General features: G+C 35.3%; 1 protein-coding gene across 1 annotated transcript; it reads left to right on the forward strand.

Moving 5' to 3' along the window:
- Positions 1-7,213: 7,213 nt before the first annotated feature.
- On the forward strand, positions 7,214-18,252 carry LOC126817810 (probable methylcrotonoyl-CoA carboxylase beta chain, mitochondrial). The gene is made up of 11 exons (XM_050544968.2): positions 7,214-7,819; positions 8,234-8,412; positions 9,070-9,150; positions 10,059-10,237; positions 11,115-11,313; positions 11,917-12,008; positions 12,678-12,823; positions 14,450-14,571; positions 15,331-15,426; positions 16,654-16,797; positions 17,344-18,252. The coding sequence occupies exons 1-11, from the start codon at positions 7,360-7,362 to the stop codon at positions 17,425-17,427; spliced, it is 1,782 nt and encodes a 593-aa protein (XP_050400925.1). The 5' UTR covers positions 7,214-7,359; the 3' UTR covers positions 17,428-18,252.
- Positions 18,253-19,057: the final 805 nt, after the last annotated feature.

A 19,057-nucleotide genomic window follows, 5' to 3' on the forward strand; every position in this document is an offset into this window, starting at 1 on the left:
GAGTAAAACGACAACTTCACACAATATGAAGAGTCGTCAAAATCCCTGGCTTACTGCTACGCGTCTATACAAAGACGATCTTATCTGATGAAATACTTGAGAAATGGAATCTGACAAAAGTTTTAAGTAAAGATATTTCAAGTCATTTCAAGGAGTGGAATATGTCAATATCTTATTAGAAAAGCTAACGTTTGAAATACTTAGAAATTCGTTTTGTGTGTATAATAAGTTTGCGATTTCTCTTATATATATTTTTAATTCACTAAATTGGTGTTAGATGCTCTTTTAAATCAAACATTACACGCCGGCTCACAAACCACGGTGGCCCGGATTTGATCCCGGTGTTGGCCGAAAAAGTTCCCTGGGATTTTCGTTCGGGGGGTTTCCCCTTGTCAGGACGTGCAGGATGGAGGGCCTGACAAGGACAGCGTCTAGTCGTTCAGATGGTCTAAAACCCACGGTTCCGTGTACACATTGATGTGCACGTAAAATAATCCTTGATAGTAATAAGAGTAGGTCACCTCACCGTTGTCCGATCAAAATTTCTCTCATAGCACACTGTATGGTGTACGCCCGTCTTGATTAGCCCAGTCGGTGCAGAAAAGTAGGACGTTAAACTCATTTCATTTCATTTCTTTAATCAGTCCATGTCGTTCATATTGTAAAAGGGCCATAAAATTATTTGAGAAACTTTTAAGAATCTCATTTCTAAAAAGAGGGGATGTTTTCTATTTTATTTTTCCATTGAAGTTCTGTTAAATTGTTGATTTTGTCTGAGAATGCTTTGATTAAAGAATAGGAATTTAATGGGGGTTTCAGCTCCAAAGTATGAATAAATATTACGTAATGTTTTGAATCCAACTTATTCCAGTTTTCGTAGAATAAATTCCACGCCGAATTTCAAAATATGTTGTTTTTGGCCACTGATGTTTCCCGGTGTAAAGACGGGGCGTTATCTCTTTCAGTTTTATTTGTTTTCGTCAAGTTTTATTTTATCTACATGCAAATAATAAGAACATGCTTTATTTACAAAAAATAGCCATTTGTGCAACCAAAACTCAGAAACAAATAATAAAAAAGGTAAAAATCTTAATATTAGATCTGTTGATATATATTAAGTAACCAAAATTGTTTTGCCCAATAGGTACATCTCTCACAAGAAAATCATTTTGAAGTCTGGATTTTGAATTCTCGGAAACCTGGCGGGTGGATGGCAATGTCTGGATTACTAGCTCGCATGCAGTATAATCATCATTTTTACTTTTGACTCCAGTACAGCACATTCGTCACTCTAATAAATTGTCCTAACTAAGCATTGGACGATCGACAATAGGGAAAAGTAACCATATTATGTTAGTCTAAACAGACCAAATTATTCCTTTCCATTTAATGTCGACCACATTCCACCCCACTCGCGTATAGGGTGTGGTGATATTTGTACATCTTTATGAAGTAATTGCTACAGAGAAATATAGCGACAGAAACTTCCAACACACTTAATCTTAATGACAAACTTTTACCTGGGTATTACATCTCCAGAAGAATTCAGACTACTAGTTAACAATTGTTCTATTGTTTAACCTAGTTTAGCATCTTTCTCTTATCTCTTCGATGGATTATCGTAGTAATCCTCTTAATCCGTCAATACCGTGTTAATCATTATACTTACAACCCGTACAAAGAAACAACTTACTTGAAACAATGGAATTTATCTTAATGCTGGTTTTGTTTGCTAAATATTTTAACTTTTAAAAAGCGAACGTGGTGAAAAGGTTGTACTGCTGAACTTGATATTATTGTTCATGACGATGTCATGTATTGTCTACAAATGGTCGATTCTGAAAGATAATTCATTTCTATCCATAAACATTGGGGTCAAGATGGCAGCTAACCTGGATTTTTGGCATAATCGTGTTGTTAGTAGGCTAGATACCATCTAAAGAATATGTTTTCATAATCGTGTTGCTAGTAGTTAAAGAACTTGTTTTAGCTGTTGATTTTGTTTAATTGAAATAATCAAAGAGATAAGTTTTGTTGTTTGCGGATCTTTCGTTGGATCACAAAATATGTCAATTTACTGATTTGATAATCTCTGAATTGACCTTTCCTTTGATGTTAGCTATGGACCCTGGACATTAAAACTTCAAAAAACTCGAAGACATGGTTGTACCACATACAGTATATCTAAAGACCAATCCCATTTATGGGGTGGTATATTTTTACGATGTCTACGTATATCGTTGCGATTTATCACGGTACCTTTGGGAAAGAACTCTTGCTTCGAAAAATCCAGTGGGGTTCTCTTGCTGTACGCTTATAGACATGTCTTCATTTTGCTGGTGAATGGGGGTAGAGTGGGACTGGGCCACCATAGCTCAGTTAAATGTATGTGCACAAAAAAACATAATACATAACATAAAATATACTACTCTCATTTAACTTATCTGAAACAACATGTCCAGATTCCGAATGCAGGATATTTACTAATGGTGACATGATATTTGGTTGGTTCGCCTCTATTTAACGCCAGATACGGTTAAAGTCTAAAAGACTTTAAATTAGACATGTACCAAAATTGATCTCAGATGTTAGTTCCATGTTAATAGTTGCACCAACTAAATATACAAAACATGACGATTACAAATATTCCCCATTATTACAGGAATTACAACGGTATCTTCGGAAACTGACATTCATGAACTTTAAGATTGGGGAGGGTGGGTGTTATCTTTCCTTTGTCTATTAGTTGAACTTTTTGGGTATAAGAGCTGCTTTTATGAAAGGTGGGACTTAAAGGACGAAATGACCCCTTGGTCGATAGATTTTTTCCTATTTCCTTATAACACCCAAGTTTATCAAATAACAGTTACAAGTTGGGTAAATAAACATGTAGGGGTCAAATGTCGATTGATGCTGAGAGATAACTGAAAGGTCAATGCATCATCAATACGTGTATTTACCTGGGCTGCAGCTGGTAATTACCTGTAGTTAATTGCATCACGATATAAGGTGTGTGTGTTTTAAAACACTTTGTGCAAAGTTCAAGTATTTTGTAAGCGTTGTTTAACACACCCTCCCGAATCCTTTTACTATTCTATGATGCATGTATCTTAATCAGATTAATTATCTATCCTTAATTATAAGACTCAGTTCAGGTCAACTCTAGAGGGGGTCTAGATCCTTGGTATTAATACCCGAATAACTTGAATTGACGAAAGATACGCTGAAACTGGGTTAATCCATGCATGAGTTTCCCTGTTAAAACGAAATTAAATAAAGTTGGGGAGATGATTGTTGATTAAATCAATTTGTTACAATTCTTAGAATGGCTTTGTTTTGAAATTTATAGCGCTAGTATAACCACAATAGCAGGAAATCTAATGGATGTATCTAATCGTACAAACTGTGGTAATTAACTACAAATCTGGAGAGAGCTCGCCAAATCGCTCGAGGTGTGGATTTGATCGTAATATGGTTGAAAACCTTATACAAATACTATATTTCGACATGCCATATTTGGGGGTATTTTTACCTAAATGCATCTGCATCTGCGTGAAATTTGGATTGTTAAGCACAGCTGTAAGTAATATCGGCGTTAATCACATCTACGTTAATCACATCTGTAACATCTGCGTTAATCACATCTGTAATATCTGCGTTAATCACAGCTGTAACATCTGTGTTAATCGCATATGTATATTATTGTGTCGTAGCGTGAGGCCAATTGGAGGTTTATGGTAGATATTCCTTTGATGGGATCAGTGTAATCTGTATATAATATCCGCGTTGACCACATCCGTAGTATCTGCGTTAATCGCATCTGTAATATATAGACCTAGGTCAATCACAGATGTGCCTGGATCACTTATTAATTATGAGGTCGATTAATCCTACGGAAGTTTCGACAATACTACTTTACCGATTGGACACCGTCATCATTTTTGTCTTATACTAGCCAGCTGACAACTGAAGAACAAGTACCCATAAATAGAGACGCCAAGGTATCATCTAATCTAAGATTTTATCTATTTGATCTTATAAATTACTATCTTTTCGATGCTTATTTGTATTAAATATGAATCAAGAAATTGCTTGTTAGATTTCTGATGCATCGTGGCTTTAAAAGTTTTGCGACACTTTAGAAGTGATTATAACGAAAATCACCATAGAGAACTCAGATATATTGCTCAGACTACTTTTAAAATGGAACATGTACATTGACAGTTTGTAGCAAATTAAAACTAGTAATGTTGACCGGCTACCAAGGAGGTCAACTACATAACTAGTGATCAAATAAAGACTGGGTGACAGGGAAATTCAAATATTGTAGACATCGTCAATAAGCTATGTTTAATTTGAACTTAATAACGTGATGGCGTCCCCTCGTCACTGTTTGAAACATGTAGGAACGAACGACATCTCGACTGTGTTTGCCAGATCTAGGATTAAAATACCTCTATGCTAGCTCCTACCATTTATGACACAAACACTGAAACACACGCTCAATACAGATCGACAGGCTAAATAGCGAATGACTATCATTATTAGCTGGCAACGTCGGTTTATTTCAAAATAGGCTAAGGTTACAAAATAGAATGCACATTCTTTTTTTTATATCTAAATGTTGCCCAATAAACTGACATCTGCGTAATATTTTTTTAGATTTCTTTTTTATATAGAAAAGACATCTATTCGCGCCGTAAAGAGTTAAATCTATACAGCATCGCCTTAGTGATTCCCATGTTGCAAATTTGAATATGAATTGAATTAACATCTTGATTTTGTTATTTATTGTAGAAGTGTTTGTATGTTGAAAAAAGAAAGATTTAGATATGTGTTATTAGTAGATAAAGAGTAAAGATCAGCGGCTGCCGGGCAGGATACGCCCACATTTTGCAAGAGATGGATAGAGAACAAGCTAAACAAAAAGCGATTTTTCGTACAATCAAGGGCCATAATTCGGAAAGTTAGGATCCGATATGCACGAATATCGACAGGAACCAAGATCATTTGGTTATAAAGATATATTTCAAGTTTCATCAAAATCAGATCAACATTGTGACTTCTAGAGTGTCCACAACCTTGAAATGAAATGAAATGAAATGGAGTTACGTCCTACTGTTCTGCTCCTAACCTGGGCTAATGAAATGAAATGGGGTTTAGCGTCCTACTGTTCTGCTCCTAACCTGGGCTAATGAAGACGGGCATACGCCATACAGTGTGCTATGAGGGAAATTTTGCCCGGACAGCGGCACTACGGCCTACCCTTATATCGAATTCCAACTGCCAAGGGATCTTTTACGTGCACGCCAATGTATAACGGGACCTCGGTTTTTCGTCCCATCCGAACGACTAGACAGCTTTCCTTGTCAGCCCCTCCGTCCTGCATCACTGACAAGGGAGAACCACGCCGGAGGGCTAATGAAGACGGGCATACGCCATACGTGTGCTATGAGGGAAATTTTGCCCAGACAGCGGCACTACGGCCTATTCTTATATCGAATTCCAACTGCCAAGGGATCTTTTACGTGCACGCCAATGTGTACACGGGACCTCGGTTTTTCGTCCCATCCGAACGACTAGACAGCTGTCCTTGTCAGCCCCTCCGTCCTGCATCACTGACAAGGGAGAACCACGCCGGAAAATCTGTCAACTGGTATTGTTGTAAATCGTATTAAAACCACGTGATCTTGTCCACTAAGATATAAACCCACAACCCACATACCCTTTCAATTAGACCCTACAGTATTTTATTACATTTAACTGTAAAGCTCTAGTTCAGATATGATTTAAGGCCAAATTACAAATATTTAAACTGAACCGTATCTATAACTGTGTAATTTGCTTACAAATATTGATATAAGGCAAAAACTGATTATTCATTGAAATAAAACACTCATTTAAAATCAAAATCAAAATAACGCAGTTACTCTTCACTTTAAATGTCATCAAAGTTAGTCATCATTCTTATCCCTGTCACTAAATGTATAAACACCAAATTGGGTCTCTTTTAACAGTCTTTTTGTTTTATTTTCACATTGACTAGACGCTGCCCATTCTGGAGAACTTTCTAGACCATCATGGGGATCAAACCTCGGACCTCCTGATTAGTGAGCCAGTGCCTTATTCACTGAGCCTTAAGTCCTGCACCACTGACATGGAGAAACCCGCCGGACCAGGATCAAACCTGGACCCCGCGGCAATTGAGCCAGCACCTTACTGAGTCAAAACGGCTCCTGCACTAATGACACTTGCATGGAAAGCAGAAATACCAGCTGCATAATTATTTACACCCCCCCCCCCTCTCCCATCCACAACAATCTATTGCCACTCCCTTACAGCACGGTTTAGTTTTTGACATATATCAATTTTAGTGAGAAAACTAATTATTTATAGATGATTTGTTTCAGTTTGAATTTCTGTCTTCATTAGCCGAGTCGGGGCTGAATAGTAGGACGTTATACCCCATTTCATTTCATTCAGTTTGAATATTTGTTAGAACTTTAGCCTCATATCCTATCTGAAAAAAAAGGTTTACAGATACTATAGTAGATATAATTTTTGGGGAGAATTTATATAGGCTCTTGTCTGTTTTTAAATCCTATTCAGTTTATCGAATAAATTATTTACACTAAATATTGTTATCAATAATTATTGATATTTACCTTAACGGGAGGTAACTCCTTGTATCTTGCACCATAAATGGATTTCCCAAATTCCATGTTCCCTTGTGCATTTCTTTTTTTTCTTTTTTCATTTTGATTTAAATCAAAATTTAACCAATAAATATAATATAGTATAAATATAGCATTTACTTGGCAATTATGACGATTTTCATCAGGCCCTGAATCGAGTTATTGCAAACATGTTACTTGAAACCCTCGGAATTTGTATTTATTGAAAACATTTTGCTTGCAACTTTCGGAAATTGTGTTTCTTGTGTTATAAGCTTTCCAAAAATTATAGTTTGTTTAGCTTCGAAGACCTTGTAGCGGGACTCCACGCTAGTAATTTTGGCTGCACGCCTATCCCTCTTCGAGATTTAGATCAGGTAATGGCGAAATGCTTGGTTCCTTGCTGCTATAAAATTTAGAATCAACAGAATGTCAAAATAATAGTTACAGCACCAGATATGACATGAAATTAACACTATGCGGCAATAATTTATAATTAGTAGTACTACTCCGTGTTCAAATTGACTAAGGGAGGCAACCCTTTTCTATTTATAGAAATATTTTGGTGAACTTTGGCCTTGGTGTTTGTGTAGGACAACATTTCTGGGGCAGAATAAATGCAACGCAGTCTGCTTATTTTCCACCCAAAATACTGTTGGATATTCATGTGTGGCAAAATTACACTATGACAAATATGCATAAGTTATTTTGGTCAATTTGTACTTGTAATCGACCTTTTCAAACCCTCAACAATAATAAATCTTTCTTGAATGTTGTGAAGATATTTTCAATTTCGAACCACTACTTTCACTTTAGAGATTATTCATTGTGGAAGGTGGATCTACCAAAAGAAGCCACTAAACCATTTCCAGTTTTAGATGGTACTATTACAAAATGTGATCAATTTGAAAGAAATAGAGAAGCGTATAAAGTAAAAGAGAGTCACTATAATAACATATTAGAATTGACTTTAAAAGGGGGTGGCGAGAAGGCCATTGAAAGACATGTAAAGAAACAGAAGAAAATGCTTGTAAATGATCGAATTAAAAGTTTACTAGACAATAAAAGTCAGTTCCTGGAGTTATCAACAATTGGTGGTATGGGTATGAAATATGGAAACGTTCCAAGGACAGGCATTGTAACAGGTAGACCCTATAGCTATTTTTATGGCTCTTGAATTGTGGGGTGGGGGATAGGTGACAGGCATAAAATTGTATTTACTTGGCATAAGCCTACTGCCAGTACTGGTAACAATATTTTATTTGACCAGGAAATTTAAACGAATAGATGAAGCTTATTTATCCCATCACCAAATAGTGTCGTGACTCTTTTCTTACCCTATCATTTTCATAATTCTTGTTATTTATTGGTTGTATAGCCTACGACTATGTACAGTTTTTTCCGAGTTTTATGATAATTTTCATACAGATTGCAATTTGGTCTTGCCACATATTATACACTCTTTAAAAGGCACATCATTTACCTTTCTGAAGATGGTATATGTAACTGAATAGAAATACATGTATCAACACTACTTAAATTGTTATTTTTTATTTCAGGTATTGGTAAAATACACAATAAATATTGTATGATTATAGCTAATGATGCAACTGTAAAAGGTGGTTCAGTTTATCCCATTACATTGAAGAAACAGTTGCGTGCTCAAGAAATAGCAGAACAGAACAGACTTCCTTGCTTTTATATTGTGGAATCGGGTGGAGCATTTTTACCTCTTCAGGTAAAAACTTTTCATTTAACTAGAAAGTATTATTGAGAATGCTTTCTCTGAAAGACAGAGGCGGGAGTGGCCAAATGGTCTAACATATGCTCTTTAGATCATAAGGTCTGTCCTCAAGTTAAATAGCATGGTTTTAATGCCAAACCTACGTGACAAAGAGTAGGGTCACATGTCCAATTTCATGGGTTTTGTCTAGGCTCTCTGGTTTACACTGTACACACTCTCCTAAAGACCCCTATGCACAAACAAATTATTTAAATAAAATTGAACCAAATGTCAATCCCAAAATGACCTAGTTTATGTTAAATGGATTCTAAACCCCATTTTCCTCTCTCTATCTGAATGACTTAGTAAACCTAGTAAATGATGATAAAAAATGAATGTGTCATTTGTCCGGTCATAGCCCAGCCCTTCAATACACACTATATGAAAATATTTCACTCCTGAACCGAAAATATCTCCAGTCAAAAATAACTCAACTCTTCTCATCATTTAAATCTGGGAGCCAGTGGTGTAGGATTGAGGGCCTGACAAGGCAGTTTCTAGTCATTCAGATGGTATGGAAAACTAAAGTCCAGTGAAGGCCTACACATTGGAACGCAATCAAACCGATTTTGCTACATGGAATTGCTAAATCCAAAATATTATTTTTTTCAGTCTGAGATATTTCCTGATAAAAATCAAGGTGGAAGAACATTTTATAATGAAGCTGTCATGTCTGCTCAGAACATTCCTCAGGTAGATAGTAGTACCAGTATTATCATTACTGACTTTGCAATACATAAAATGAATGTGTTCTAGCACATATGTTAAATTTAAAAAATAAAGATTAATTTGTTTGAGTTAAAGAAGCTATAGTAATTTATAAATAAGGTGTAGGCTTATATAAGTGGAAAACTTCAATATTAATAAGTTACTCTCATAAATCAAAAGTTTAAAGTAGCGAAGTCTGTAACTCAATATCATCCAAAGTCTTCAACATTGAAAATGTGAATTATTTATTAATTTAAATCAACACTGATGTTGTGATCTTACAGGGAAAAGATGGGCTTCTGATATTCAATATTTAAGACAAAATAAACATTTTACCATTGGTACACGAATCGTGCACCATAATGCGTTTCAGCGCCATTTGTAACAAGGAGCTCGAAGAACGAGGCTAGACATTTTCCACAAGTCATGTCAAATGGTAACACCATATTCTTATCTGAAGAGCATGCACAATAAATACTATCGGTGTAGACTGGAATAACCAGACGCTAGAGACTGACATTCGATTTAGACTTCTGGTGTATCTCGCCGAACATAACTGATTTGAAATTAGAGTAAAAATCAGTTTATATACATTCATATTACATTATTAGATGCGTTGCGACCCATTTATGTCAATTTCTAGGTCCCAAATATTAGCAATTTACCTCCTTTAAGTTATTAAACCAAATAAACATCAACTTACTCATAATTTTACACAGATTTCTTTATCTGGAAGGCTGATTTTATATAATCAAATAATGAAATTTGTGACCTTGTTAAGATTTAACATTCCAAATGCACAAGCGAATCTTCTGCACTACGAGAAAGTTAAAAACAATTTGCAAATTATTTTGTTGATTGAAATTTGTTTTCATATTATTTCTGTATTATAGGTTGCGATAGTATGTGGTAGTTGTACTGCAGGAGGTGCCTATATACCTACTATGGCAGATGAAGCTGTAATTGTACATAAAAACGGTACAATATTTCTAGCAGGACCACCATTAGTACAGGCTGCTCTAGGAGAAATTATTTCTGCTGAGGAACTTGGTGGAGCTACTTTACATTGTAGGTTGGTTCAACAAACAAAATTTACTTTGATGGGTATATATTTAATTCATGTATTCTTACGTACTTTCTAACTTGTAACAACAATCTATCCTGTTGTTCGGATGGGATGAAAAAATCGAGGTTCTGTGTACACACTGCATGCATATAAAAGAAACCTTGACGTTTGGAATCGAAGGTTAGTATGCAGATATGTCACTTTTCCTGTATAATTCTCCTGCCTCACCTTGCACATGAAACCATATTATGTTTGTTGACAGAAGTATTATGTTGACGAGACATTGGACATCCTTCCATTCCATTCTACGCAATCCATCCTTTGTTATTCAAGCTCAGTAGGACTACAGTCAAACTGAGAGAAATAAATATTTAGCATGAATACAATCTTATAAAAACTTATATAAAAACTTTTTTCTGAGAGCCATAGTGGCTCAGTGAGTAAGATGTTGGATCTCTAACCTGAAGGTCCTATGTTTGACCTGGTGCTGGCCGAGAAAGTTCATTAGGACTCTCCAGCATGGTTCCCCCTTGTTAGTCGTGCAGGACAAAGGGCCTAGCAAGGGACAACATATAGTCTTTCGGATGGGATGAAAAACCGAGGTCCTGTGTATACATTGGTGTGCACGTAAAAAAAACTTGGCAATTGGTATATTCGATATAAGAGAAGGCGAAATTTCGTTCATCGCACACTGCATGGTGTATGCCTGTCTTCAGTAGCCCAGTTGGTGCAGAAAAGTAGGACATTAAACCCCATTTCATTTCATTTATTTTGTCTGATTTTTACACTTCATTGTAATCTGACCCACTTTCCGTCATACTAGATATTATTTGCATAAATCCGAAAGGTTCACAAGAGTATGATTATTAGAATATACTAACAGGACAAGTGGTTGTACAGATTATTTTGCTGGAACAGAGAAAGAAGCTTTTGAGATAGGACGGGATATAATGGTTGGTTTAAATGTAGAAGATAAATCTAATGTATCGAGTTGTATAGATATTGAGGAACCTATCTATGATGTAAATGATATATGTGGATTAATACCTCATCAACATCAACATCAACTAGACATATACCAGGTTAGAATTATATTGAACAGCTTGTCCTAGGTTTCAATACTGTGCCAATCTGATTAAAGATACATTATGAGAGATTACATAAAGAGCTGGCAGTTCACACTATAATAGCTAGTAAATAGATAATGTAAATAGAATATGCTGAAAATTTCAGTCAAATTGTTCCACTCCGAACCGTGATATTAGCTTTTAAATTTTAGGCCTAGCCTCGATCATTATTACTAAAGTCAGTACAATAAAAAACATAGTCTCGATTATCCATTTTGGGATTTAATCATCAATGAGTGTTGAGCAGCTGAACAGATTTAAATCCAATAAATATCGCAGGCTATCGATGACATCAAGAGTTGATTATGATCTTGTCATGTTAATAAATGTCTAATTAATAGTTCATATAACATTTCAGGCCTAAAAAAAGACCTGCAATAGGCAGATTTAGGTCTTGCATAATGTATGTTTAAAATACAGATCGTATTTCGTTTCTGTTTTGTCCCCAGCCTTTCGTGGATACTGGGTGACTAATTTGAAATGACATGTTGAATAAGTCCTATATATTCTCTTGCTTTCTCTTTAATGTTTGTTTGGTAACCTATGTAAATATTTCAGATTATTGCAAGAATTGTTGATGGAAGCCGATTTCAGGAATTTAAAAAGTTATATGGAAAAAATCTAGTCTGTGGTTTTTCTTACTTAAATGGGTAAATAAATGTACCTGTACTTTTGATGGAATTTTTTTGGTGAGGAGGGGGCAGGGGGAGTGATATGGGTTTGAATGTCCACTCACAACACAAACTAGGTCATTTTGAGATTAAAATATTGTAAGACTTTATTAATTTGCTTCTGTGATCCTGGAAAACAACCACAGTGTTAAGTATAAAGCAGGAGCCAGCGGGGGTCAGCCTAGCTAAAAAACTAACCGATATCTGTACGTGTCACTAGGTTTCTTATGGGTTACCCATTGTGGTGGGTGTGGTCAAGAGTGGCAAAATAGTTGGACCAAAAACTAGGCTAGACTAGCTCGTTTATTAACTGCGTAAAACCTGCTGCAAAATGTTAAGCGTATCAAAATGTATCGAGAATGACCACTGCCCGACCTTTTAGTTGGTGAAGTGTGTCCGCCAGACTAAACAAAAAACAGGTACCCCAAAATTCATTTACTAACCACATAAAACTTGTTGCAAAATGTTCAGCATATCCACATGTATCGAGAATTACCGATGCCAGACATTTTTAGTGGTGGTACCCCCGCCAGACACCCCTAATTGACCCATCCCAAAAGTTTTAGTAAAATGCCCAAAAATATATACCAGTATATACTTTTTTTTCTAAATTTGAAAAAGTTAATTTTGTATTTGATTTCTTGCCAGGTATCTTGTTGGAATAATTGGAAATCAAGGAGAGATAACCCAAATGTCTGCTTTAAAAGGAAGCCATTTTGTATCTTTGTGTTCAGAAAGAAATATCCCTTTAATCTTCTTGCAAAATACATCATCTACAGAAGAAGAACTTAATGGTATGTTTATTATAACTTAATTTACTGCAGACATATCCTGTTTTTTGTAGTAACTGGCTCTAGTTTTAGAGAAAACCAAATATTTGTCCAAGACAGAAGGACATCAACTGTTTCTAGTGAAAGACGTACATATGGGGCCCTGAACTTGAACTGTTTTGTATATGTTTCAGGAGGGCACGGGAAGGGGGGGTGGGGTTTCACAAAAGAACGAGATATGGTTAACTATGAGTGTCTCATTTGGGTTGTTCCAAGATAGAAGAAACAATACTTGAAGGAGCTAAATTGCTAATATTTGGGTCACAACAGATATAATAATGTAATCTGATTGTATATAAACTGATTTACATTCAACTGTTTCCGTTTTTACTCTAATTTCAAATCAGTTATATCCAGCGAAATACGGCATGTGTCTCAACCCTATAGCAATTTCTAGCGTCTGGTTATTCCAGTCTATTGAGCATGCTCTCCAGTTGAATATGTCTAGCCTCGTTCTTTCTGGTCACTTGTTGCAAAAGACGCTAAAACGCACTATGGTACACGATTCGTGTACCAATGGTAAAATAATTATTTTGTCTTAAATATTGGATATCAGAAACCTACCTTTTCCTGGTAAGATCACAACATCAATGTTGATTTGAATTGACAAATAATTCGTATTTTCAATAGACACATAAACATACATTATGCAAGAGCTAAATCTGGCTATTGCAGGTCATTCTTGAGGCCTGAAATGTTATATAAACCATTATTAGACATATATTAACATGACAAGACCATAATCAACTCACGGTGCCAACTGGATGGGTCTGATTTTCAGTAGATTTTAGGGGGGTGGATGGCTGAATGGTTAGCGTGCGCGCGCTGTATCATAAAGTCTGTCATTGAGTCGACTGGCGTGGTTTCGAATCCCCGGTTGTACGTGACAAGGAGTAGGGTCGCCTGTTCAACCTCGTGGGTTTTCTCCGGGTCCTCCGGTTTCCTCCCACTGCTAAAGACCCCTACGCGCAAGCGAATTATTGAAATAAAATTAAACCATATGTTAGTCTCGAAATGACCTAGTTTGTGTCAAGTGGACGTTAAACCCCATTTTTCTCTCTCTCTCCCCAGTAGATTTTAATCTGATCTCCCGTTCAACGGCTGTTGATGATTAACCGTAAATATGGATAATCAAGACTTTGTTTATTATTGTAACAACGGTAACAATGACAATCGAGGCTACAGTGTTATTAAAATAAACATTTCCTGAGTCAGAGTGAAGTAATTTGATCAAAATTTTCAGCATATTCCTGTTACATTATCTATTTTTTTAACTACTATAGCGAGAACTGTCAGCTCTTTATCTAATCTTCCATAATGGTGCTTTGATTCTACCTGGGTTATAACTAGAACACCTAGTTATAGTACAGTAGCCATTCACCCCTAAACTTCCCTATTCTATGCACTAATGGTATCACAACTTATGGGGTACTTCGGAATTAGGGGCTCTTTAGCTTAATTTAGTTTCATCCCTGACTGTTCGAGACATCAACTCTTCCAGGCATGCTATCATCTATAAATCAGAAGATTATTATGCAATTGATTTTTTTAAAGCTGATGCTTATTTCATTTATATTTATAATAATATAGGTGTGGAGATGAGTGAGAAGTTAAAAGCATGTGGTAAATTAATGGCCGCAGTGAGTTGTTCTACTGTGCCTAAACTAACGGTTAGAATTGGTAATGGATTGGGTACTTCACAACACATGATGGTAAGTTATTTAAAAATAACAGTGCAAGATTATTTAGTACAGAATTGGCCATTTTAACATGGAACATGGGAAGTATTTCAAATACTCAATAAAACCATGCCTTTTTGAAATATGATTGTGGTCATTATTTTACGTTTGTTTTATTAAACATACATTATGCAAGAGCTAAATCTGTCTATTGTAGGTCTTTCTTTAGGCCTGAAATGTTATCTAAATTATTAATTAGACATTAATTATCTTATCCAGACCATAATTCAACTCTAGATGGCATTGCTAGCCTGCGATCTTTAGTGGATTATGAGCTGATTTACTGCATAACTTTCCTTCGCAATTTAACAATTAAATGGATAATTGAGACTATGCTTTTTATCGTACTGACTTTAGTAATGATGATCGAGACTAGGCGGAAATTACCACCGCTTAGTTCTTGGTTCATAGTGGATCAATTTGAATGAAATTTTCAGCAAATTGCCTTTACATTATCTAGTTTTTAACTATTATAGTGAGAACTGCCAACTCGTTATCGAATCTCCCATAATGTATCTTTAATATATGTGATAAGACACAATCTTGAGAAGCCATCTGTGGCTTAAAGTCATCTGTGAAACATCTAGGGTGTCAAGTGGCCTAAACCATAAAATAGGGGATAACTAGGATATGATTTGTAATCAGTCCTTTTTGTGAATGTCCTATTTTCAATGATGAAATATTGGGAGGGGTACCAAAACTTTCGTTTGTTCTCAATATATTATATTTCAGGGAGGAAGATGTATCAATCCTAATTTTATTTTTAGTTGGCCTAATGCAATTTTAGGTATAATGTCACCAAGTCTCTTAGCAGAAGAATTATCTAAGGTAAATTGTTTATCTATTGTATTTGTCTGTAAGTCTAAATAATATACCATTGTTAGCTAGGGAGAGAATGAGAAATGGGGTTGAATGTCCATCCCACACAAATTAGGTCATTTCAGGACTAATAAGGTACTGGATAACCCAAACACAAACCCACAAAGTTCGTCAGGCTACCCTACTCCTTGTCATATACAAGTGTGGGAACGAAACCAGACTATTTGTCTCATTGACAGACCTTATTATCTATGGTCGACAGTTAAGATTTAGGGTTAATAAAGGTCATAAATTTGAACTTATTATTGTGATTTATGTAGGCCTTCATGCATATTGCAGATCTTTCTGAATTGCAAATTACAGTTTGGCATTGATTAGATGTTCTGGAAATGAACATTTAGGTAACAGACTTGTACATTTTAGTTCTAAAAATTTGGTTGTAGTTTTTGTACACATCCTGAGTCACAAGAGAATCCCTTCCATCTTGGCTAATTCCCATATTCCTGAAGCAATGGTCCGAGAAATCCCTCTCTGCCCATTGCTGGATTGGCTTCTGAAGTTCTGATACTTGAGCTTTTGAGGGAGTGTGTGTATTCTTCCCATTCAATCAAATCTATCCAAAGTACAGCAACATGACAGCCCTTCGTTTAATCTGGGGTCTTCCCTAAAACTTTTGAGAGTGATTTAAGGTATTAAAAATGGTGGAAGTATTCTTTGTCTCCATACAGTATTCTTTACATTGTATAAGTGTTGATAACCTTGTTTGTCACACAATTAGTTTTTCTGCAATATTCTGCTATGCACTAATTAATTGTGCATAATAAAATCGTGAGTCATGACGTAACGTTAGTAAACATATTTGGTCCAATTTGGAGCTTTGTTTAAAATTTAACGATATTGTTACGCAGTTAGCTATTGGTTGTTAATCGGACTATTGACCAGTCATAATTTGGAACAGAAATTTGCTTCCATTAAAGCAGTGTTTAGTGGGATTAGCTCTAATCAAACGAAACACAGCGAGGAGTATGGCTAATTCCTAGATAAGTGAACACACAGTTTCCTTATTAGTAAAATGTAATATAGTTTCTACCTAGCTGTTTTGAATCCCTGATTGCCATTTTGAAGTCAGTGACAAGGATAATAGTATTACATTCTATTTGGCTGCCAGATTCCAGGATCATTGTACTTTTCTCATAGAATTTTACACGTACATACTGGTATTAACACTTTTTCCAGAATGTATTGTCTGACCTTTCTGTAGACGAAATAAATTTAAAGAAGCAGGAATTGGTGGTTAAATTAACCAATGAAATGTCGGCAATTTATACCTCTGCTCATCTACTAGACGATGGTATCATCAAACCAGATGAAACAAGAAAGGTTTGTTTATTATTTTTTAAGAATTACTTTTGTCTGATATTAAAAGTAGATAGTGTCTAGATTGAGTGGCTGCTGTAAATAACTTTTGATCTTGACTGGATTTAGCTATTTCATTCAGGAACCAGGGGTTTTTGTACAAAATTAGACAACCATCTTGTCAATCCATTTTAAAGGGGTATTGCCAACTTTTTGGTGGCCATGAGTTTCTTTACTATTGATATCAGACTTGCTGATGAAATAATATGTGTAGCTCCTATAATTTGGGTTCAAAATTTTACCCCTTTCAAAAATTACCAATAAAGAATTAACTAGTATAGATTTTACAGTAGTTGGACCAGTAATATTGCCTGGATAATTGCCTAGTCGTAAGTGTGAAAAACATCAAACTTCCATATACTTTGACGTGCTATTATTCTGACTGATAGCTAACAATTTAACAGCAGATTTTGTCTCCAGAACAAATTACATTGTTAAACATACTGGTAATTAATTTGATCAATATAAAGTCAACAACAAGTGGTTCATCAGAGAATTTTATCTTTACAGATATTAGGTGAATGTCTACAAATAGTCCAGGCTTACCAGACACACAGTAGGCCTACAACAAATTATCCAGTTTTTAGAATGTGATCAAATGCATCTGCCTACCTAATCATGAGATCAAATGATTTGTCTAAATATGCAACCATTAACAGAAGAACATACTACAGGGAAACCCAAATTGGGTCTTTCCATCTATCCATCCTTTTGTCACTCATGTTTGAAATGGGATAACTGTATGTGTAATGCATGGATTTTGTAATGTGAGTACATGTCATAATAGATCACAATATCAATGCTATCTGCACATGTTTAATGGTAAATGTGTGTGTAATTTATCCTTGGACAGGAGACCACAGCAATTGTCATAAATGCAAGTGAAGCTGGGTGACCATAGCATATGTCATACATGCAAGTGAAGTTTTGATTAACATTTGTGCCCTATCAAGTTTTGCGAGGTGGGGATTTCTAATTGGTATATATTATATAATAATATATTTGTAATTTATTTTATTAAAACAATTTTTTTTAAACTCCCCAGCTTTATGTGATCTTTCTCAGAATATCAAACAGAATTTGGTAAAGAGAATGATTATTTTAATATCTGGAATTAATTAAATGCTCATAGTGCCAGATGGGTTGGGTACTATTTTAGACACAATGGTCATGGACAGAAAAAAGATGGAAGAAGGAAGTTTAAATACCAATATCTTAAAGAGGCATTATGCAAGAGCTAAATTTGCCTATGGCAGGTCTATTTTTAGGCCTTAAATGTTAAATAAACTATTTATTAACATGACAAGACCATAATCAACCCTTGATACCATCAGATGGGTTTGATTTTAAGTAGATTAGAATGGTTCGGCCATTTAATGATTTAATTATCTTGTCTCCGAATAAAGTAATTTGAATGAATTTTCAAAGTATTCATTTTGCATTATCTATACTGATGTCCAAAAGAATGTATACACACTGAAAGTATGACTAAGTTTTGTTTAGATTAAAAACATTTGATAAAGCATTACTGAGTTTGTCTCTTACGTCCAAACTCAATATTTATAAGAAAAATAAAAATGTGAAACAAATTGACATTCTACCCAAATACCGTATACCATGGAAAAACGACTTTGGTCGATGCAGCACAAAATGCACAGTGTATACTTTCTTTTGGACAGCAGTATATTTTAGAACTATTATAGTAAGAACGACCAGCTCTTTGTCTAATCTTACATAATGCAGGGATGGGATTTCGACTGAATATTCCGGACTTGTCCGACGCTATTTTCCAAACGCCCAAAATTGTCCGATTGGGCATATCAAGACATGGTGAATAATATTTAAATTTCCCAAATTAATATAGTTTACTGATTGTATAACTACCACTCAACCCAATTATCGTTGATAATAGGCTGGATTGATTAGGTAATTAAGTGATCAACATATTTATTGTGTTATAGAACTTATACCACCTATACACCTACCTTGATTAACTAGTTAATCTGCCTTAATCCTTTATCGGACAATTCATCAATCCAAGCCTGAACAGAAGTCATTGCTTCTCCTTTGTTGGGATATATATCAATCCAAAAAGAGTGATTATAAACTTAATCTACGCGATTGATCCATGATATCCCCTTTGTCAGATGTTTTAATCTCCTTGATGTCGGCCGCCAGCACATAGAAATTAGTCATATATGTTACATATCCTAATAGTACATAA

The sequence above is a fragment of the Patella vulgata genome, chromosome 4, assembly GCF_932274485.2.
Source record: "Patella vulgata chromosome 4, xgPatVulg1.2, whole genome shotgun sequence".
NCBI lineage: Eukaryota > Metazoa > Mollusca > Gastropoda > Patellidae > Patella > Patella vulgata.

Coding starts and splice junctions, on each gene's coding strand:
- LOC126817810 (XM_050544968.2), top strand. CDS start 7,360: ATGACAAATATGCATAAGTTATTTTGGTCAATTTGTACTTGTAATCGA. Junction 12,824..14,449: donor TACAGAAGAAGAACTTAATG/GTATGTTTATTA, acceptor ATAATAATATAG/GTGTGGAGATGAGTGAGAAG. Junction 14,572..15,330: donor GTACTTCACAACACATGATG/GTAAGTTATTTA, acceptor ATTATATTTCAG/GGAGGAAGATGTATCAATCC.